Genomic DNA, 23805 nt, shown 5'->3' with positions numbered 1-23805 from the left:
ATTAATTTAAATTAATATACACAAGAAAACTATGATATTTGAATGTTCAATTTTATATTAAATTGTTACAAAAATAAATATAATATAATTTATTTAAATTAATATGTTCATTAAAACCAAAAATAAAATAAATATAATATATAGGAAGGCTTAAATATAATAATTAATGGATAATTGGTTTTTATTATATACTTTTTAGTTTTAAGGCATTAAATCATAATATAATTGAATATTTAATATAAAATATTACCATATGTTTATTAAAATTTTAAAATAATTCACAACATAAAAATTTCACAACATCAAATAATTAGAGGATATGATATGATGATTTCATGTATTGGTATTTCTTTTCTTTCTTTTATTTTAACAAATTTTTATTCTAATTTAAACTCATTACGATAATTATAATAAATATAAAATTTACTTATAATGAATTTGAAAATATACGAACATTTATTTTTATTGAAATACTGTTAAAGCTTATAACTAATATAAAAATTTACCTGTTTTAAATTTTTAATAATTAATAATAGTAAAGAAATATATTATCTAAAATATTTTTAAAATTGTATACAAATGATTATTTATACAATTTTAAAATATTTAAACAATACTTATACAATGATAAAAATTTAATACTATACGATATATAATATTTTTACAGTATTAAAATATAATATTTAAATAATATACAATACTTTATATTGTTTTTAGAATGCATTATTTTATAATATTTGTGAAAATGAATATTTAAAAAATTAATTTAATATATTATATTTAACACATGCCACGAATTCCTGCATCGCACTAAAATGAAAACTAATTTGAAAAAACAGAAATATTTTAGATTTAGATTCATAATCTAGATATTTCTAAATTGACTTGATTTTAGATTGGTTGTGTTTGCTTTACTGAAAACTTCTAAAAATATTTCTAGAAAATGGTGTTTGGATAATTTTACGTAAAATATTTTTCGTTGTTTGACAAATCTTTTAAAATTATTTCCTAAAAGTTGTTATTAGTAAAACTAACATGACATAAATATATTTGACACAAAATATTATAGAACAATTTCTTTCCAACATTCGAAATTTATTTTATCATAAAATAATATTTTATAATAACTAATATCATATATAAACTTAATAATAAATAATGCTTAATTAAAACTTAATCTAAATTAAATGTATTACATATATTAGAGTCCATATTAACATATTAGAGTTGCAAGAGATAAATGAAGCTAAGCATTATTTGAACAAATACTCATTTATATAATTAAAATATTATATGTCATAAGGCACTATACTCTTTGTAAATTTAGAGTTTAGTCCTTATATTTTTATTTTGGGAATTTACTCCTACTTTTTAGAAATTAAAATTTAGGTCCAACTGTTAAGACTATTAAAAATATATTGTAAGTTCAGGTTCATTACAACATCATTTTTAATTACATGGCTATCAAGTGAGTATTCTTTTCATTTAAAATGTCATGTCAAAAAATTGACAAAAAAATTAATAGTGTTAACAATTGGACTTGAAATCTCAAATTTGAAAAACAGATAGACTAAATTTTGAAAATAAAAGTATAGGGACTAAATTCTAAATTTTGAAGAGTACATAAACTTATGGCATATTTTAACCTTTATACTTTAAAATATTTATTATTAATAATATTTATAATTATAATATATATTTATTATTAAAATATTAATATAAATATTTTCAATAATATATGAAGAATATTATTTAAAATTTAAACTTATTATTTTAAAATTTCTTATTAAAATAAAATTTTAATATTTAATAATTTATTAAAACTATAAATCATATTAATTACATTAATAATTTATTATATTATTAAATATAAATAATTAAATGTGTATGTTTAATAATATTAAAAATTATAGTATTTAATAATAATATTTAAATATTTTAAAATTAAAATTAAAATTTATTATTAATATTACAATATTAGGCTTGATTTAAGTTAATTTTATATAAAATAAAATTACTCATAAAGAGCTTTTTTAGAAAATGACTTACTCTTTTAAAAATGGTAAGTCGTTTTATAGGAAAAATGACTTACTTTCTGTAGATTGTAAGTCATTTTCTATTGATCAAGTTTTGTTCATGAAACAAACACAGAAAAATACAGAAAATATTTTTCCTAAGTCATTTTCCTTAAAACAAAAGCACTTTAGCTTAATTACCTAATCGCTACCCTTATTTTTAAATAGCATAATGATTTATTTGATCTTCTAATTTTTCAAAAAAAATCATTTTAGCTCTCCATTTAATTTTTCACATCTTTTAGCCATTGAACATGTGTTTTTTGTCAAATCACCTTATAATGGATAGAAAAATTAACGTTTTTTAACGTTGTTGATATGACACATGTGGATAACATATCAACATTCAATTAATTTTAAAAGATTAAAATTAAAAAATATAAAATTTATTTTTAAAAATCATAAAAATATTTTTAAAATTAAAATTTAATTAATTCTTGACATGTCATCCATGTGGCAATTCATGTATAGGCCATGTCAATAATGTTTAAAAATATTATTTTTTTTCCTTTTGAGGTGATTTAAAAGAAGGTAAATTTAAATATTAAAAGAAACGAAAAATTAAATAAAAAACTAAAATAATTTTTAAAGATAAAAGATGAAATAAATCATTATAGTTTTTAAATAGGTAGATTGGAGGTGATTCCATGAGTTTTTACCTATATAATATAAAAAAATTAAAATGGCATGTTTAAAAAATTATGTACCAAAATGGTACATTCAAATTGGTGGAGGTTCCGACAATTCTAACTGAAAAAAAATAAAAAAAAATAAACTGGTAAAGGCAATGTAATGGGCGGCACCACTTTTGCCCAGGGGTATGGTGCCTATCGATAGGCAGCATTGGTGACCCCTATCGATAGGCGATACTGGTGACCCCTATCTAATAGGCGGCACCAATAGCATTTCCTATTCCCCATCCGGCTCAACTTTAAAGTATCAATATATATATATATATATATATATATATATATATATATATATAGAACAATAGAGGAGAAAAAAGAAAGAAAATGTATTATTATTTTTATTGTTATTTTTAAATAGAACAGATTATGATAAGAAAAATTTATTTTGTTAGTATTATATAGTTTGTTTATTATTTTATGGTTTTTTAAAGTTATTTTGTTTATTGTGATGTGTTAGTAAGTTTTGTGTTTAAATTAATTATGTGTTTATTGTGAATGTTATGTTTTAAAATTTTTAATATATTTGAAAGTTTTATGTTAGTAACTATTATAAAGTAATTGTTAGTTAGTGAAACAACGAGAAAAACATAGATAAACACCGAAAATATTTTTGTCATAGATATTGTTAGAAATGGCAATAAATTTGATATTGTTAGAAATTGTCTATTTTTATTCATTAAATTTTTTATGTAAGTATTTTTATGCTGTTCAAAATTGTTTTTAGAATTTTTTTTTTGTAACACCCCAAACCCGACTTAGACGTTATGGTCGAATCTAGCGATGTCACATGATAGTGCTTTAGAAATCGCTATGACATTAAGACCATTTCTTCGTAGGTACCTCTTTTCATTATCTTATGCTATCTTCTAAAACGAGTCATTTGTTTCCAATCATTAACCATTTTCAAAACACTAAACTTTGCAGAAGCTTTTAAAACCATTTCGTATGCATGGTAGTTTCGTAAAACATTTGATTCTTTTGAAAACCCGATTTTTCCTACTACTAGCAGTAAAAATCGTAAAACATTGCAAAATCTCAAATTAATCAAAAATCTGTAAATGCCTTAATTACATCAAATTTTCTCCAAATATAAATTAAATCATAAGTAAACAGAAAATAGTCCAAGTGGAAAACTGTGTGGCCACCGCTGAGTCATCCGCTGCTCCGATCCGTCTATCACTGGGGATTACCTGAACAGAATAACAGAAAAGGATGAGTTTTCGCAAACTCAGTGTGTAATCCCCACAGATAAAACATGCATTCAAACATACATCAGAATATAGTCTGGGGCCGGAGCCCATTACAAAACTAGTCTGGGCATTAGCCCACTTAGATACAGATGCATAATAGATTATCAAAGTCCTACCCACCAACCTCTACACACCATCTCCGTCTAACCCTACACACCATGTGGGGATAAAATCAACCCACCATCCCTACACACCAGACTGTACCGAAATGCGGCAAATAATCAGATAATTACAGCAGAGCTGCCAGATATCAGACTTAAAAGCCTTTCAGAATACTTCCTCCAATATAACATCAACCCAACCTCAATGCAATGCAACATGCATAAATAGCATGTTAAAATGCAATCTATCAGATTACTCAAACAGTTCAGATTTACATGCTAAGTATCACATGCTTAAATCATATATTACATAATCAGATCACGAAATTAGGGGTCTAAGTAATGCTTACCGACCCTATGACAGGTCATAGTAGACTTAGGCGACCAGTGCAACCTTACAAAGTTTTCCAAAAAAATGGGCTCACACGCCCATGTGGTCTGCCCGTTGGGCCCATTCGCCTTTGTGGCCCACACGGCTTAAATTGGCCTTGGTCGTGTGAATCACACGGCCTGGCCCAAAAATCTCACACGCCCGTGTAGTTTACCAGAGTGAGCCCACATGCCTGTGTAGCCCACACGGTGTAATTGGTCGAGCCCGTGTCTCGTACACGGCCTTACAGGCCATCATACGGCAGTGTCATACGCTCGTGTTTTGTGCGCACTGCCTGGCTCGTTGATTACAAGCCTGTGTACTGCCACACAGCCGACCATACGGGTGATCGCACGCCCATATAGCGTAGACAGAATCATTTTTCGGCTTTTATTGATTCTCGTTTTCTGTGTTTTTAGGTACACACCTGTATCATTTTTGCTGCCTAAACAATTCTGAGCACTCCATAACCTATATTTGATCAACATTTCACTCAGTTAAACACTCAATCGTCGAATTAAAGCCAACCCAAATGAATTACCCAATCAATGAGTGATTGAAACTTACTCCAAAACTTCAAATTCAGTTTGCTATTAAGCAGTACGAGAAAAGTCTTGAACTCAGAGGTATGATGTTGCCAAATCATTAGAATAAATAATCCCAATCAAAACTTAGCATCATAATTCACAACCCACAAGAGACAACTTACCAAAGTTACACAAAGAAGCGTCACCAATGAGGGAGAGAGCATGATTGTCGTCCAAAACAAAGTAGCAAAAGAAGAGTGAAGAAAAAGAGAATTTCTTCTAGGGAAGGGAAATAAAATGACGAAATAGCAGAGAAGCAAAACTAACGTCAGTTTGGGAAAAAATTAAACAGAAAATAATATTCTGATAGGTATCCAGAGAATCCCTTACTTTACTCATCCACTAACCCACTACTCAGAATTTTAGACCAACTAAAATTCTATCTGATAACCAAGCAAAAAATATAAACTCCCTTGCTCGCACAGGGATTCAAACTCAAGACTTCTAGTATATTAACACTCCACTTAACCACCAGACCAACAAGCCCATTCTGATATGGTTTTACAAATACTTAAATATAAGCCTATTGAACAAGGTTAAGGCTTTATTCAGAAAAATCCCAAAATTTGCAAAATGAAATGCTTGAACTTGAGACCTATCACATATACCTAGAACACTTAACCGCTGAAGCAGATGCACATTTATGTCATAAATTCACAAAAACAAGAACATAAATTTTGGGGCATTACATGTTTATTTTTTAACAGATTGAGTATTGAAGATGGATAATTAGTTTTTCATATGCATTTATTTTGATGGAATCATTTTGAGAACAACCGTTAGATGTATATTTAACTGTCGGTAACAAATAGCAATGAGATTTAATAGAAATGTCTCGTTCAATGATATGAAGGAAATGATTAACATAAAAATTGTTAGATGTTGTGGGAGGAGGATCTCAAAACGTTTCTACAAGTTTTCAGTTTCGACAGATCCTATTAAATTCACTGAAATAGAACTTGCAGACGATGAATACGTGGAGATAATAATCGCTTTTTATTGTGAGAATCAGAGTGACCAAAATGCATCGATTTAATTATTTGCTGAGTTAGCTGGTGTGGAGCCAACTGAATATCTCACTACATCTGATGAAGCACATGAAGCTCAAGAACCGTGTATGGTGGCTCCAATATTGTACTTGATAGTGAATTAACTATACGTGAGATCAATATCAATCTTAATATTGCACCCGATATTGATGTGGTTGGTGATGATAGATACGATAATAGTGATCCTTGTGATCAAGAGGTCGATAGCGATAGTGATCCCGATGTGGACGAAGTCCCCGATGATATTAACAATGAAAACGTGAATGACGATAGAAACATTAACACATCTTCAGTCGGGAACCAGATTCGACGTATTGTGATACACAATAATCGCAGGCCACACATGTCGCTCATAGACCCCGGCGCGACGCACATAGTCGAGTTTCTGGAGTACCTTGAAATACTACTTGCTCACCGAATGGCTGTAGATTCCAATCTTAAGGAGTTGTTCGTAGGCCAGAGATTCGAAAGTAAGGAAGAGTGCGTATTTACTATTAAGCGGTATAACATGAATATATTAGTGGAATACAAAGTTGCAGTGTCTAAATAGATATTATATATTGGGAAGTGTTGGAAGTTGGTGGAAGGCTGCAATTAGCAGGCACGAGCTACATTTATTCAAAATTCACATATGTAGGAGATACAAAAATTTGTTAGGCCTCACACATGCACATCAGCATGTATGACAGAAGATCATTAAAAACTTAATTCCAAAACTATCTATACGTGTATCATGCCAATGGTGAAGGATATGTCGACCATTAAAGTTTCATTATTAATTGTCGAAATACAGGCATGATTTCAGTATCGAGTATCATATCGAAAGATGTGGATAGCTAAACAGATGACAATGGAGCAATTACACAGGGATTTCAATACATCGTATAATGAGCTACAGGGATGGATAACCGCTATGCGAGAGTATGTATCGGGGACTGTCCTTGAGTTACAGGCACGACCTTATTATGACCCGGATGACCAACTACAATTGGGAAAAAAAAATTTCATCGAAAGTTCTGGACGTTTGATCCATATGTACGCGCATTTCTCTACTACAAGCCGTTTATGCAAGTAGATGGGACCTAGCAATAAAGAAAATATACACAGATCCTACTTCTTGCGGTTGCTCAAGACAGAAATAAGAACGTGCTCCCGATAGCATTTGCCATCATAGATAGGAAGAATATAGAATCGTGAAAATTCTTCCTTACCAACCTTTAGAGGTATGTTATTAGCAACGATAATATTTGCATCATCTCCGATAGAGGGAAATGATTAATTGCAGCCATTAGGTGTTCCTGTGTGCCATGGAGATCCGTTTACTATTTCTGACACATCATGACTAACTTTTATCGAGATTATAAAAATACAGACTGGCGGAGACAAGTTGTGAGAATGGGTAAAGGATAACCTTATCTTTTCAATATAAGTTTTAATGTTTTAAGGCAATACTGTAACTTATATTTTCTTAATACATATACAGTGCTCGAACTATAGCCACACATTTTTTGCCAAAGAATAACTCGACTTGAGACTGACATGGACGGTCAAACGAACACATCTTTTCGATAGTGGTTGGGTACTATGTAATCGTGACAATGGGCTCAAAGTTTTGACGAGGGCTTTCAGTATGGTCAAATGACCACAAACTTGGTGGAGGGGATCAACGTTGTGTTGTTAAAAACACGACATCTTCTAATTTCATCTGTCTTCTCGACTACATTCTACATGTTGGCTACCTTGATGCTAAGAATGGGTCAGTAACAAGTCAACAAGTAGAGGCAGAACACATGTTTGTCGAAAATATCAGGGATGCAATGGTTGCAAATCGTCAGTTGGCGAGGTCGATGGATGTAGAAGTATATTCACGATGTTTTGAAACTTTTTGAGTTACGAAGACCACTGGTCATCGACCCGATATACCACCTAAATTCTATGGAGTTGATCTCCAAAACAGAAGGTGCGATTGCAAGACGTTCCAAACACTTCATTATTCATGTATACGTGTTGTGTCAGCATGTGCTAAAATCTCGCTCAATGTTGAACAATTTGTCGATGACGTGTACACCCTCGAGCGCATGTTGCGTGTCTAGGAGCATGAGTTCCCCGTCCTGCCTGACCTGTCTACGTGAAAAGTGCTTCTGACAACTTTCGAGCTTGCCCCAGACAAAGGGTTGCGTAGGAATCCGAAAGGTCATCCGCAATAATCTAGAATCCATAATGAAATGGACATTAGAGAGAAATCCGATGATAAGCGTTATGGATTATGCAGATTAGCTAGTCATAATTGGAGTAAATGTCTGTAGCGAAACTACCATATTGGACAATCGTCACGACCGGGTAGGAATTGAGCTTATATAATCCAGTGTACCTAATTTATATTACAAAGTTTATTCCAAGTTTTAATGTTGTAATTATTTAATTTATATAACAAAATTTATATTACAAAGTTTGTTCCAATTTTAATATTATAATGTATTTAATTTATATAATAAAATTTATATTACAAAGTTTGTTCCAAGTTTTAGTATTGTAATGTATTTAATTTATATAACAAAATTTATACTATAAAGTTTGTTTCAAGTTTTAATATTGTAATATATTTAATTTATATTACAAAATTATATTACAAAGTTTGTTTCAAGTTTTAGTGTTGCAATTAATCTAATTAAATAAATACAAATATTGTCTTTTCTTTATTTATATTTTTTAGAATAAAAAAGTACAAACTTTGCAATATTTAAATTACAAGAAACCCCTAAAATTGATGGTTTGATGGTATGGTCTTAGGGGTATATTTCAGTGAGGGTCGACGTTCACATTATGGGTGATCATGGCAATTAACATCTTTTTCAGTCGCAAGTGGGGGTGTACGAAACATGGAAGAAAAATCATATGTCCCGAACGCCATCGATGAACTTGAGCCGGGAGGAGTGTTGTTCTGCGGTCGATACAACCCAGGAAAAGTGGAGTAATGATGTAGATACGGGCCGAGAGGAGTGCTGTACTGCAGTGGCATTGGACTAAAGATATCAAACCCAAAATGATATCTGTGTCCTGACAAGCCCGAGAAATAGTCATTAACCTACAACTTCGGATGATAAGAACTATCAACGGAATGTGTATGCAACTGTTTGAACTGGGGCTCAGGCTCTGGGTCGGCCTTTATATCTGGCACTGGCTTGTATGCCCCAAGTCGGTGCATGTACAAGGGGATTACAGTCGATTACCCACCAAGTAAATATAGTTTTCTCGTACTAGAGTACCATTGTATGTACTTTAACGATGGTTGCAAATCGGAAGAAATATCCATCTGAGGTCTCCGCGCCATTCGATTATCCCACACTGCAATATATTTCTGGTGCACAACCCCCTAATTATTTCCATGTTTTCCTCTTTTGTTAATCTTTTGAATTTTCCCCAACTGCATTGGCAAAGCCGAGATATACTGGATACAACCAAACTGCCGGAGTACTCGATGCCCCTTATACCACTCGGTTGTCTGGAAATTGATAATTGGTGCGTTAATGCACCATAGGTGAGAATGAATGTGGGTAGACGAGGGTATAACAACCTCAATTTCTGGTCTCCGATACGACATCCATATAAACTGCACGATTAATAACATGGTTAAAATTTAATACGGTTAGTAAGATATACAAAATAATTACATGTCACAAATATTGGAATAGCTTACCCATTCTCTGGCATTTTGTTTAATCATCAGACGATATATCGGGACAGTGTACAACCTCCTGATACCTGGATAAAAACTTCATCTATGAAAACAAATTACATGTTAGAATAGTATCGTTAGAATAGTATTATTAGAAAAAAATGTCAATTAATTTCTATAACAAGTTAAATTTTATCACCTGTTCACTAGTGGAAATATGTATGCTTGGTGCCTAACTGATGCTAATAATGACATCCAATAAAGAGCCCATGACTGCAACAATACAATGCATCTATCTATGTCTACGGCATCAGGCTTTGTCGTCCGAAAAAGCTCACGATACAACATAAATTGCGGAACCCCAACTATACAAGCGAACATTCTGCAAATCAGCTAATAGGGGTAAATACATCAAATGAACCCTATTGTTGTTCGCATTCGGCATCAGTACACCCCCTATAATATGCATAATGTACGTTCAAGCCGCGTACATCACCTCCTGCTCAGTGGCATTAATTGATAAATGTTCAAAACTGGCTTTTTTAGCCATGAAAATCTCAAACCCGTAAATTTAGACTCAGCATCGTTAGGTGAGGTTCCTAGTAGGCTATAACAAAAGGCAGTCGGCTCAGCTATCGTACTTACGCCCGTTACGGCACTCCGTCGATTGGGAGCCCAAGTTACAATGCAACATCCTCCAGAGTGACAGTGCACTGCCTACACGGCAAATGAAAAGTGTGGGTCTCCGGGCGCTAACGCTCGACCAATGCAGATATTAAATCGTACCGCAAATCAAACGTCCGGATCAATGCTGCTGACCCGAATCCAGCTAACTCCAAGTATGACATCAGTTGTTCATCCGAGGAATATCCTAAACTATTCACTCAACCCCTCAATGCGCGGTACGGACTCTGACACTATTAAATTATAGAAAATAGTTATAATAGCATAATTTATTTCCGTAAACGACGTAGAAGTTTTTGTAAGGGAACCTGTGATTAACAAATAACAATATATTACCATATTATTAACTATGTTTGATATGTGACCATCGTCCTTAATCAATGAACCCATTGCAATACCTGCAATTTCAAAACAAATTTCGGTAATTAATTTCAAACTTTGATGCATTTTAAATATTTATCAAAATACCTAAATTTTATATATTGTTTTTAATTACAAAAAATACCAAACAATTTTGTGCACATCATATTTTTGCTATCTGCATTAACAAAATAAATATATCTTATAAATTCCAACTCAAACTCCACTCAATGGTCTCATTCACAAATTCCATATCAATAGTTTAATCTTTTACCTACATAAAAAACAAAAAAATTATATTAAAATAATAAAAATAACATGCCAATAAAAAAATATAACAAACATAACATAAACTATCTCAACATAATAAATACGAATATTATTATTATTGTTTTAAAATGATAATAAGTAAAATGTATTGGTTTAAAATATAATATATATAATAACATGCCAACTTAATTATTGTCAAAAAATATAATTTTTTTGCATAAAAGGATTCAAAAAATTCATTTATAATATTTATAAAAAACGTAAAATAAAATTTAAAAAACATAAACTCTCATTCTCAATTATAAAATATTAAAAATTAGAACATATAAACTATTATTCCTAATTTATCTTATAAATTCCAACTCAATGGTTCTATCCACAAATTCCATATCAATGTTCTCATCTTTTACCTACATAAAAATAAAAAATTATATTAAAATAATCAAAATAACATGCCAAATAAATTACATAAAAATAAATCTAATTAACCTAAAACAAACATAACAAATAAATTGCATAAAAAACAAAACATTCTTTGTACATAACATAAATAGACTTTTTACTTCAATAAATATTAAAAATAAATTATGAATGAATGGAAATATAAAATAAATACAAACATATCTTAATAGCTCTTTTTAACCGAATAATACCTTACAAAATAAAATTTAAAATTAAATCCGAATTAAATCAACAATAATAACAACAAAAATAAATTAACATTAATTTATAGCAAAAAAATTATCTTTTCTTAAACACCTAATCTTCCCTAAACAACAAAGCCACTCTCCTTTCATTTTCTATTTATTTTTTTTCTTCTCTTTCTCCTTCTCTCTCTCTATTCTGCTTTTCTTTTTTTCTTTCTTTTTCCCTTCCCTTCCCGCTCTCTCCTTCTCCTTCTCCTTCTTCTTCTTCTTCTTCTTCTTCTTCTTCTTCTTCTTCTTCTTCTTTTCTTCAAAAACTTTCTTCACTCTTCCCGCCAAAAATGAGGCATTGGGGACCTTATAATGGTCCCCAAACACACACCTCACGGGCATCAAAGATGACCTGTCCCATAGCGTGACAATCGCAGCCGGTGCCGCCTATGGAGATGGCGTGATCGAGAGTGCCGCCTCTGCACAAGGTGTGACCAGTGGGTGCAGCCTCTCCAGCAGGCATGACCCCTTGTGCTGTCCCATCTTTTTTTTAAGTGCCGCCTATTACATTGCCTTTACCAATTTTTTTATTTTTGTTTTTAGTTAGAATTGTCAGAATTCTAAAATAGTGCCGCCTATAAATCACCCTCCACCAGTTTAAATGTACCATTTTTATACATAATTTTTTAAATATATCATTTTAATAATTTTTTATATTAAATAGGTAAAAAACCCTGATTCCATTAACACCAGCTTAGCAAATAAAATTAATTATATCATTTATCATAATGTACGAATGTTTATGATCCTAAGTAGGGATGAAGTCAGGTCTAGCTCAGCCATTTTATCCATTAGATAGACATCATCCTATCAGCTGTAATTGCCTGAATATCCTTCACATCTCCCTTTCAGATTACTCAATTGTTTTTAAATATTTATTGGATTCCTTATTTATGAATATTTAAAATTTTTGGTTAACGAATGTCATCATCTTAAAAATAATTCGACTTAAAAATGGAATTTTTTTAATTCGATTAAAATCTATTTTAAAAATATTAATTAAAGATACATGGAAATTAGAAACATAAGGTACCAAAGAATTATATATTGTTAAGGTTAGCTAAGTAAACTTGTTCATAATGCAAATATCCCAAACCAAATGTAAAACGGGGAATATGGGTCACGAGACAATTGATTATTTAACAAAATGACAAACAGAACAGCAAAAGAAAGCAGCGACCAAATCTGCCTGCCCTTCAAACTAGCCGTATAAAAGGAGATCACGGGCTTAGAAATTGTCAAGTCACTCTCTCTCTCCTATCCTATCCCATGCAAAAAGAGAAATACTAATGTTCAAACCTGCAAGCACCGCCATCTTCTTCTTCTTCTTCTTCTTCAGCTGCCATGGCGGTCCAATCAAAACTATTGTGGTCCTAGTGATGGAGAATCGCTCGTTCGATCACATGCTAGGATGGATGAAGAAAATCAACCCTGAAATCAACGGTGTTGATGGAACTGAATGGAACCCTTTGTCTACCACTGATCCTAACTCCAAAAAGTTGTTCTTCCAGAACCAAGCTCAGTTCGTGGATCCAGATCCTGGTCACTCTTTCCAAGCCATAAGGGAGCAGATTTTCGGCTCTAATGACACCTCCACCAATCCTCCTCCCATGAATGGCTTCGCCCAACAAGCTTACTCCATGGACCCATCTACCACTATGTCTCAGAACGTCATGAATGGATTTGACCCTGAAATGGTCCCCGTTTACAAGTCTCTTGTCTCAGAATTTGCTGTCTTTGATCGGTAATTCCTCTTCCGTTTTGCTTTATGTATTTTGAAATGAGTTCAGATTCCAAAACATGGAATTGAACTTGGTTCTATTCACTAGGTGGTTCGCCTCCGTACCGTCATCCACACAACCGAATCGTCTGTACGTCCACTCGGCGACGTCGGCGGGGGCGACGAGCAACATTCCGGCACTCCTGGTAAAGGGTTATCCCCAAAGGACGATCTTCGAGAACCTGGACGCCGCCGGAATATCCTGGGGAATATACTACCAGAACATCCCAGCAACATTGTTCTACAAAAACCTCAGGAAACTCAAATACTTATTTAGATTCCGTCCGTACGGTGTGACATTCAAAAAACACGCGCAAGAAGGGAAGCTGCCGGGCTACGTTGTGGTGGAGCAGCGGTACATGGACACTAAGCTGGAGCCCGCCAACGATGACCATCCGTCGCACGATGTGTATCAAGGGCAGATGTTTGTGAAGGAGGTGTACGAGACATTGAGGGCTAGCCCGCAGTGGAACCAAACTTTGTTGATCATCACATATGATGAACATGGTGGGTTTTATGATCATGTGGCTACGCCCGTCACTGGAGTGCCCAGCCCTGATGGCATTGTGGGTCCCGAACCATTTTTCTTTCATTTCGACAGATTGGGGGTTAGGGTTCCGACCATCATGGTCTCTTCTTGGATTGATAAGGGCACTGGTATGTTCAATTTAATCAAATATTTGTTCACTCTTTGGCTTTCCTTATTTATAACTATTAAGATTTAGCTTTAAAATAACTTTGGCGGATGATAAATCATATATATTTTTATTTTAACATTTTTAATTGTATATATTAAAATGAATTATAATTAAATTGTATTTAAAAAAATGGAGCATTTGAATTGACATATATGAGACAAACAAAAAATTCTTATTTTTATTTATTAACAAAAATATTAGATTATCTTTTGACGATACCTGTGATCTATATAGTTACGTTGAATATCTATTTTCACTGTATATGACATTTATTAGGTTAAAATATGACTTAGGTCATTGTATTTTCATAAATTTGTAATTTAATCCTTAGATTTTTATTTTAGGAATTTATTCTTACTTCTCATATTTCAAAATTAAAGTTTATTGTTAATATTGCTATTTTTCTGTAAAATTGATTAGTGTGACATTTTAATAATAAAACTTACTTCATAGCAAAATAATTAAAAATATCTTGTAATGAATTTAAATTTTTAAAAATAATTTAATAATATTAACAATTGGACTTAAATTTTAAAATTTAAAAAAATTAAATTTTAGAAATAAAAGCATTGAGACTAAATTCTAAATTAAAAAAATAGTTACATATTTTAACCCATTTACAAACTAAAATGCTATCAATTATTGGATAAAAAAAAAAAAGAAAACTAAGATTTCTGTTTCTGTAGGAGGAAAAAGGAAAGCTGCCTGCCACCTATATTTCACACTGACTTTTAATAGAGAGAGAAATAATGTACTGAGGGGGATTGGAAGCCTAAATGAGAAGTTGACCTATAGTTATTTATTATTGTTATTATGTTAAAGGTATTTTTAGATATAAATTATTGATGTGTTAGTAAATTGTATTATATAAAATTTAACAATTTCATACATTTTACGGTGTCTATATATATATATTTGGAGGCCCGGGGGCTACAATCGTTTCTGTTTTCATCATCGTCAAAACAGAAAGTGAAACTTTTATTTAATGGAGAAGCAAAGGTATGGTGTTGGTATCCAACCGAAAAGGTAGTGAGGCAAAAATATATGAGCTTATTTTGTACCTTTTCTTAACCACATTGTGTGCTTAGGAAAACAAAAATTGGTTGGTTAAGATGATGTTGTGGTAGGTTTAAATGCATGTTTAGAAAAGTTTGCTATATGGGTGAAAAATTGGTTTGCTGATTGGAGAAAACTCTAAAAGACTAATCCCACACGAAAAGGCCTGAAAAGGTCCTAACAAATTGGCATTTTTTTTTTTTTGGGTTGGTTTGAGTGTGATTGGGAAATAATAGAAGATGTTACAAAGGTGTTATGGTTTGATGATGATGCAGTTGTTCATGGGGCAAATGGAAGGCCATTTCCCACATCGGAATTCGAGCATTCCTCCATTCCGGCAACAGTAAAGTTGTTGTTCAACCTCACCTCTCCATTCCTCACCAAGAGGGACGAATGGGCTGCCACTTTTGAGTCCATTCTCCGAACTCGGTCTGACCCCAGAACTGATTGTCCAGGTTGGTTGCCTCCACCTTCAATTTTCATCTTTTCTCGATGTTTCAATCCGGTATATATCAAATAATAAATTAGATTTCATCCTCTACCACCCACACTTTAATACATTTATTTTTCATTAAATTTTTATCTATTCTTCTAATTTTAATATTTATATAACAATTAAGAATTTTCTGATCACTCTAAATGCCCAGGACTCTTCCTTATCACTTTTAGGTCATCCTCGTTGGTCTCTTCTTATTTCATATCATCTCCAAATACCTCATCCTCATATTTACTAGATCCACACCTAAATTATCTTCATTTACGCCAATTATTATTGGACCACCTACATTTGATGCATCACTTCCATAATCATTCCATTAGGTAGCACACTACTATTCGGTTGACTTATCTTTAACGCACTTTCTACATTAGTAATATCGTTACGCTACGTTTTCTAATGTAATACTATGGGAAAAATATAATTTCTATAAGATAAAAAAAATCATAATTTATTACTGATTTATGTAGCAAGATATATGAAAAAAATAATATTTCTACTAAAAGTACAAGTAATGTATTTTTATTTCTTCTAGTATTTGGTGTCATACCAACTTTTTACCAAAAAAAAATATATTTTTATAAAATAATAAGTGGCGACCATCCATTTAAATTATATGTATATATTCTTTTTACCACATATTATATGAAATAATAATATAGTAACTTCTGTGATTAAGATTGGTGTAAACAAATGACTTAGAAGGTTCTATTAATAATTTAATTTAAATAAAATTATTTTTACATTAACCTAATCTTTCTTTTCTTCACCTTTTATTTTTATTTAAAAGACTATTGTTCATGAAATTGTTTAAGTTATTTTTACTGCTCCATTTTTTCCTTTCTAGTTTTTACACTTTCTCTTTTACATATTTATATAAATAATTATTATTAGTTTCACCCTATTGTGCCATGGGACTAAGTCTTAATCTCATCAACAAAGTGGTGAGTATATGTATGTAGTTGTTGTGAGTTGTGACACGTGGAAGTGCTGAAAATGGTAAATGAACATTGAACAGAGACACTGCCAACGCCGGCGAGGATAAGGAGAGGTGAGGCAAATGAAGAGGCGAAGCTGAGCGAGTTCCAGCAAGAGCTGGTGCAGCTGGCGGCGGTGCTGAAGGGGGATTATATCCTCACAAGTTACCCGGAAAGGATTGGGAAGGAAATGAGCGTCAAGGAAGGTAAAGAGTACATGGAAGATGCAGTCAAACGATTCTTCGAGGCTGGCCATTTTGCTAAGAAAATGGGAGTCGACGGCGAACACATTGTTCAAATGAAGCCTTCCCTAACTACTCGTTCAACAAAACCTTCATCTCAACATCCATAAAACCTGTTTTTACATTTTTTTTTACGTTTATATGGGGAATGTGGAAAATATGTAGCAATCTTATTTATATTTTAGTATATAGGAAAAGAGAAAATATTTTGAGTTAATTTATATTTACATGAGCTTTGGTCGTGTTTCCCTTGGTGAGATTTCTTCTTTTCTTTTTAAATTTAAATAAAGGATATTTTAATTTCCCTTGGTGAAAATGATGGAAAACTACAAGTAATTTCTTCACTTTAAATTTCAAGGAATAATTGATGTTAAATTAAATTTAAATTAAGATGTGTTATGTGTAAAAATATTAAAATTAAGATTATCTTAAAAATTTTAATTTTAAACTCTAATAAAATATCATCGCTACTTTTTTAATTAAATTATATAAAAGTAAATAATTAAAAGTTTGAAAAAAACACAAAACTTGATACTTATCTAATTTTATCGCAAAAAGAATCATAAGTAGGCATGACAATTACACACATGATACAAGGTTGGGAATGTATCACCAAAATAAAAAACTGGGTTGAAAAGGAATTAATATATATATTAAAAAGGGGTTGGTCAAGCACCAAAACGAGCTAATAAGTTACTGAAACTTGGAGTTCAACCCACGTTATTAGTTGGAGATAATTTGTCAATCTTGCATCCATATGCGCAGTTTCATGAAGAATACTACAAAAAGGCCTTAGGTATTTATTGTTCTACTGTTAGCGGTTTGGTAGTTGATGATTTGTCCGGCGGTCGAGAGTCATATAGCTAGATGGAGGTTGGAGAAGCCCTAAGAGTAGGAGCTTTGTATGATATTCTAAGAGTGAAGCCTCGTGTTAAGAATGAGAGTTCCCCATTTCTGGATCAAAAAAAGGGGCTTTATAACTTAGGTGTAGAATGTATTCACGAAGTCTCTACATTGTAGGTGAAGTGTTTGTTGATAAAGTATTTTTGAGGTAGAGATATTTTTATTTATAAGATAATTTATACACAATTATGCTAGTAAAATTGGGAGATTTTGTTGGGAATTTTATCTACAATTTAATTGATTTTACAAAATGTTAGGATTTTAACCCGATTAAGTAACGAACAAGAAAATAGCAGAATAAATTGAGAAATTGAACACACAAATTTAACGTGGAAAAATCCTTCCAAAGAGGATAAAAAACTACGGGCAAAGATAATTTTACTATAATGGCAAAAGAACGAAGAGTATAAAAGATTGAGATAAAAACTAAACTCCGAAAACCTGAAAACAAAGAACCCACAAAACGTAAACACAAAATTCTCTAAATGTGTTATAAGTTCTAATCTTTAATAGGTGTGTTTTCTAAGGTTGTAAAAGAGCCTATTTATAGGTTAAATTCATATATCAAATAATAATAAAATAATCTAAATTAATTAGTGTTTGATTGAAACAAGTAAACAGAGTTTAACTGAAAGATTATTTTTCAAATTTGACTGAAAATAGGAGTCATATTTAACAAATCTCCACCTTGACTCATATTTCCACAACACCATCTTTGCCAAAGCCCGTCACGAGCCTATCTTGAACTATGCAGGGAATTAATTGAGTCGAATTTGTGCTTAGAAACTGGAAGACTTCTAGCCTTCGACTTGTACACTGCCAAATCAAAACTAACCCGAGTTTGATTTTCACGAACACAGTGCCCTAACTTTTCAAAACCTGCATCTAAAAGAGAACCTCTCTTCAACGAAACAGTCATACCTTTTTCCCTCCTATGACCAAGTTGCCTCCGCTCCAAACAAGTTGACTTTAACTCCGTAATGGACGAGGGACATCCGATTTCACCGGTCACTGTATAACCTTCCAGAATATAAAGACTGCCGGTTCTTTTACCTTTTAACAAAACGAGAGCTCCACGAGATACTTTAATACCGCTCGACTCCATGTTGATTTTACATCCTTTTAAGTCTAATATACTTAAGGAGATGAGATTCTTTCGTAAATCAGGTACATATCTGACATCTGAGAGTGTCCTAATCGTCCCATCGTGCATCTTAATTTTAACAGTACCAATACCAATTACCTTACTAGATGAATCGTTTCCCATGCGCTTTAACTCCACCTTCAATCGAGCGTATGTGGAGAACCATTCTCTATTGGGACACATGTGGAAAGAACATCCTGAATCTAGGATCCACTCGGACGTGAGCTTGGTGTTATTACTTGTTGACACTAACAAGAAATCATCCCCATTTTCATCAGCCAAATTAGCACCAGCTACATCTTCCTCGTTACTCTCAGCAGCTTTTTTATTTCGCAGTTAATAACAATTTGCTTTGACATGATCTAACTTTTTACAATAGCGACACCTTTTATCTCGTTTCTTTGATGCTACCAAAACGAAAGCTTGCCTATCTGTCTTACTATCCAAATAAAGCTCATTGTCGAGTTTGTCTCTACTCAACAAATGACCCTTCTCATCTTCGAACGAGAGTTTGTCTCTGCCATAAATCAGGGTCTCCCTGAAAGACTTGTATGAAGGGGGTAAAGAGCACAATAATAGAATAACCTGATCTTCATTGCCAATATGAACCTCAACATTCTTTAAATCATTTAAAAGAGTAATGAATTGACTGATGTGATCTCTAAGAAGCTCACCTTCATTAATGTGAAACGTAAATAGACGTTGTTTCAACACTAAACGGTTAGCCAGAGACTTAGTCGCATAAAGAGTTTCTAACGTTTTCCACAAGGCAGATGAGGTCTTCTCCATCAATACCTCCTGCAATACCGTATTCGTGAGGCACAACTGGATTGCAGATAAAGCCTTTTCATCAAGCTCTTCCCATTCTGTTTTATTTAGATTCTTAGGCTTTTTCCCGATAACAACCTTTTTCAAGCCTGATTGAACTAGAATTGCCATCATCTGAACTTGCCACAGATTAAAATTTGTCTCACCATCAAACTTATCAATTTCAAACCTTGTTGTTGCCATCTCTGAACGGGCTGATATATGAAAATTAAACTAGCTCTGATACCACTTGTTATGATTTCGACCCGATTAAGCAACGAACAAGAAAATAGCAGAATAAATTGAGAAATTGAACACACAAATTTAACGTGGAAAAACCCCTTCAAAGAGGATAAAAAACCACAGGCAAAGATAATTTTACTATAATGGCAAAAGAACGAAGAGTATAAAAGATGGAGATAAAAACTAAACTCCGAAAACCCGAAAACAAAGAACCTATGAAACGTAAACACAAAATTCTCTAAATGTGTTATGAGTTCTAATCTTTAATGGGTGCATTTTCTAAGGTTGTAAAAGAGCCTATTTATAGGTTAAATTCATAGATCAATTAATAATAAAATAATCTAAACTAATCAGTGTTTGATTGAAACAAGTAAACAGAGTTTAACTGAAAGATTATTTTTCAAATTTGACTGAAAATAGGGGTCATATTTAACACAGAACATGAAAAGATAATTTATAGAATCTAAGGTGATATTATTCTTAATTCATTGCTTTTAAGTAGTGGTGTGTTGTATGAGCGCATGAGGTTCTAAGAATAGAGTTCACATTTAAAGTAGTGAAAGGTGCTTGAGAAGGTAATGCGTTTGAAAAGGTGAAAGATGCCTGAGAAAGGTTGTTGGCTGAAAAGGCTCTGTGCCTGTAGAGATAAAGAATGCTTGAAAAGACCAATTGAGAATCTAGTTAACTTCGAGGATTTTATCATTTTGTGGTGCCAAAAAGGCATGGTTTATCTTTTTGTACCTCTATAAGCTTATGACATATGTCCGTAACTTTTAAAACATATTAACTATAAAATTCTTTTCTATTAACCTTAAAAAGCTTAAGGATGTTATTTGCCCTTTCTTGGTGAGGAATGTTATGCAAACCTTCTATTATGTTACACAAGCTTGGCAAACTACATGAAAATATTTATTTCATGCTTTTGGTAAGTGAGATATACTTATACTCGTCCTTGCAAAATTGGAAAATAATGTCAGTATCTTACCAAAATAATCAAATTGGGGTTTCACCTGTTCCTACACTACTTCATATCATCCTTGGTGAGCTGCCATGCTCCCGCTTTCCCTTGGTAAGTATATCACAATTATCCATCTTGAGGAGGAATACTAACCTTTACAAGATTGGAGGGGTAAGTGCTAGTATTTCTTAGAATGTAATAAGGATATAATGAAAACTTCCTAGTTTTGAGTAGACCAAGTTGGTTTTCATTAAACAAGTTTAGTCTTAACAAAATAATGTGAGTAATTATATCACTATGTGTTAACGTAACATTGAAGTATTGATATAGATAGATAAACCTTACCATCCATCTTGCAAATTGTGCTTCCACCTTTAAAATGATTTCAAACTTGTTTGATTTCTATGGATGATTGCAATGTCAGATGAACTTCAGTTACATATAACATTTGTTGCTAATTTTTTTTACTTGTCAACAATCCAAAAATTATAGTCTAAAAATGTCATGCTAAGTCCCTGAAATGATTACGCAAATCATGAAATTTAAAACCTAAAAACAAAAGAGAACAAACTCTTATATTACCAGTACTATGAAATTTGAAAGCGAACCAAGACACCATTAACAAAACCTTTTTAGAAAAAGTTCATTCAAGTCCTACGGTTTAATGCTTTTAATGATGTAGAGTTGCTAACTATGTATCGAAAAGAATTCACCAAATGAAAAGTATTTGGAGTAATATTCTATCTTGAGCAAATGAGTTTGCACAAGGTGATTAACAATTTAAAAAATCCTAAGAGACTTCACCTCAATACAAAGTTTCCATGGTCTTGATTGAAAAAGAAGCCACTGTTAGGATCTAGTGCCCTTAGTGTAGTATTTTCATCTATATGTACTTGTATTTTTTGAACAAATTGATTTAATAAAATATGTAAAAATGAGGGGGTACTTGCTTCGCAAACAGAAACTGTGGTTGAAGTAGTGTTTGGAATTGCGGCCATAGTTTCAACCTCGAAATCAAAAGTGCATAAAAGTAAAGAAGAACGTCGAGATTATTTACATAGTTCAACTTCAGTCTACATTTGCAGGGCCTTATCTAGAGTAATAGTCCACTATCATTTTCACAGTATAACCAATGATTTAAGTCCTAACATCAACTAGCTTTCACCGATTTAGCAACCTCACTATTGTACAAAGACTAGATCACTCTCCCACTAAGCTTCCCCCTTGAAAGCTTAGTTTCACAATACAAGAGACTCTCTTGATTGCTTACAAAATAATAAACACATAAAATGTTCCTATCGTGAACAAATTTGTGCTTACATAAGAGTTATAGTATAATCATTTTTATATAAAGTAAAGCTAAAAAATCAACATAGGATAATAATCCATAAGATTCTTGGTGTAATTTAATGTCTCTGTAATAATTCCATAAGATTCAATAAGATAGGATAATAATTAAATCTGTGTAAAAATCAACATAGGATAATAATTCCATAAGATTCCATAGTAACTTTCGTAATGGTATGTAATTAGGGACAACTCAGTCAAGATACTATAGTAGAATGACTTCGTGACTAATGATCTATTTGTTTCACTAAAAATGGCTTCCAGAAAATGATTTCTGAGAAATGAATTACTTTCCTGGAAATTTTAATATTTTCTAATGTTTGGATGAATCTGTGTAAAATATTTTTTGTTGTTTAAGCACAAATTTGTATATTTTATAAATTCATGTCCATTATCGAGGTTTAAGCAAAATTCACTAAATTAATTAATAAATACTCGGGATTAGTGTTATTTTTAAGTGAAAATGTGGTAAAAGCTAATAGAAAAAACCTATATAAATTAGAGTTTACACACCCCCAAACTTAATGTAATACCCCGAAAATTTTTACAGTAAGATATTATCTTTGATATAACAAAATAAGGAAATAAAGCGACAAGAAGGGAAATTTTGGAGTTATGACAACATTGGGAAGTATATTATGATATATTAATTCAAGAAAGGACTAAATGATAAAAGTGAGAAAAGTTTTGTTGCCTAAGAGTAAATATTCAAAACTTGAGGGGTTAAAGTGTAAATATGAAAAAGTTGAAGGACCAATAGTGAAAATATTTTGAGGGTGGACTGGTCTAGAAACTAAGGAAAATGGATGAATTAGGACCAAATTGAATAGGTGAAGAATTATGAGGGACTAAATTATAATTTTACTAAATTAAATGACGATTCAAGGATGAAATTTTAAAAGATCATAAAGGGAAAAATGGTCAATTAGAAGGAGAGAGAAATCTAGAAGGCAATAATGATGTTGATGATATATTATAATTATTTAATCGATAAATATTGTTTATTAATATTTTAATGAGATATTTTATTATTTTATTATTATTTATTTAGTATATAAGGAAGGAAAGATGAAGAATTTTTATCATCTTTCCCATGCATTAACAAGAGAAGAAGAGAGAAAGAAAAAAGTTTTGTTTTCTTTACAATTTGGTCCTTCTACCAAAAATTCACCATTTTCACCTAGAAATCAAAAGAATTTCCATTGTTACCAAGAGAGAAAGATAATAAGAAGATCATGGGGAGCTAGAATATCAAGTTATATTCAAGAAATAGAAGCTGGAGGAAAGAGAAAATCAAGTTAAAGATTGAAATTAATAGAACAAGGTAAGAACATCAAGATTTCTATAT

The 23805-nt window shown here is 31.9% G+C and overlaps 1 protein-coding gene across 1 annotated transcript; it reads left to right on the top strand.

The window, feature by feature from the left end:
- The first annotated feature begins 12888 nt into the window (after positions 1–12888).
- LOC108487439 (non-specific phospholipase C2) lies at positions 12889–17371 on the top strand. The gene is made up of 4 exons (XM_017791820.2): positions 12889–13550; positions 13636–14243; positions 15616–15795; positions 16855–17371. Exons 1-4 carry the CDS (start codon positions 13096–13098, stop codon positions 17163–17165), a joined length of 1554 nt encoding a protein of 517 aa, XP_017647309.2. The 5' UTR covers positions 12889–13095; the 3' UTR covers positions 17166–17371.
- The last annotated feature ends 6434 nt before the right edge of the window (positions 17372–23805 follow it).

The sequence above is a fragment of the Gossypium arboreum genome, chromosome 7 (genome assembly GCF_025698485.1).
Source record: "Gossypium arboreum isolate Shixiya-1 chromosome 7, ASM2569848v2, whole genome shotgun sequence".
Taxonomy (NCBI): Eukaryota; Viridiplantae; Streptophyta; class Magnoliopsida; order Malvales; family Malvaceae; genus Gossypium; species Gossypium arboreum.
This window is presented reverse-complemented; position numbering and strand designations above follow the sequence as displayed.

Bases quoted from the DNA above. Each gene is read 5' to 3' on its own strand.
- LOC108487439 (XM_017791820.2), top strand. From the start codon at position 13,096: ATGTTCAAACCTGCAAGCACCGCCATCTTCTTCTTCTTCTTCTTCTTC. The intron at 13,551-13,635 runs GTAATTCCTCTT...TCTATTCACTAG, and splicing joins GAATTTGCTGTCTTTGATCG to GTGGTTCGCCTCCGTACCGT. The intron at 15,796-16,854 runs GTTGGTTGCCTC...AACATTGAACAG, and splicing joins CCCCAGAACTGATTGTCCAG to AGACACTGCCAACGCCGGCG.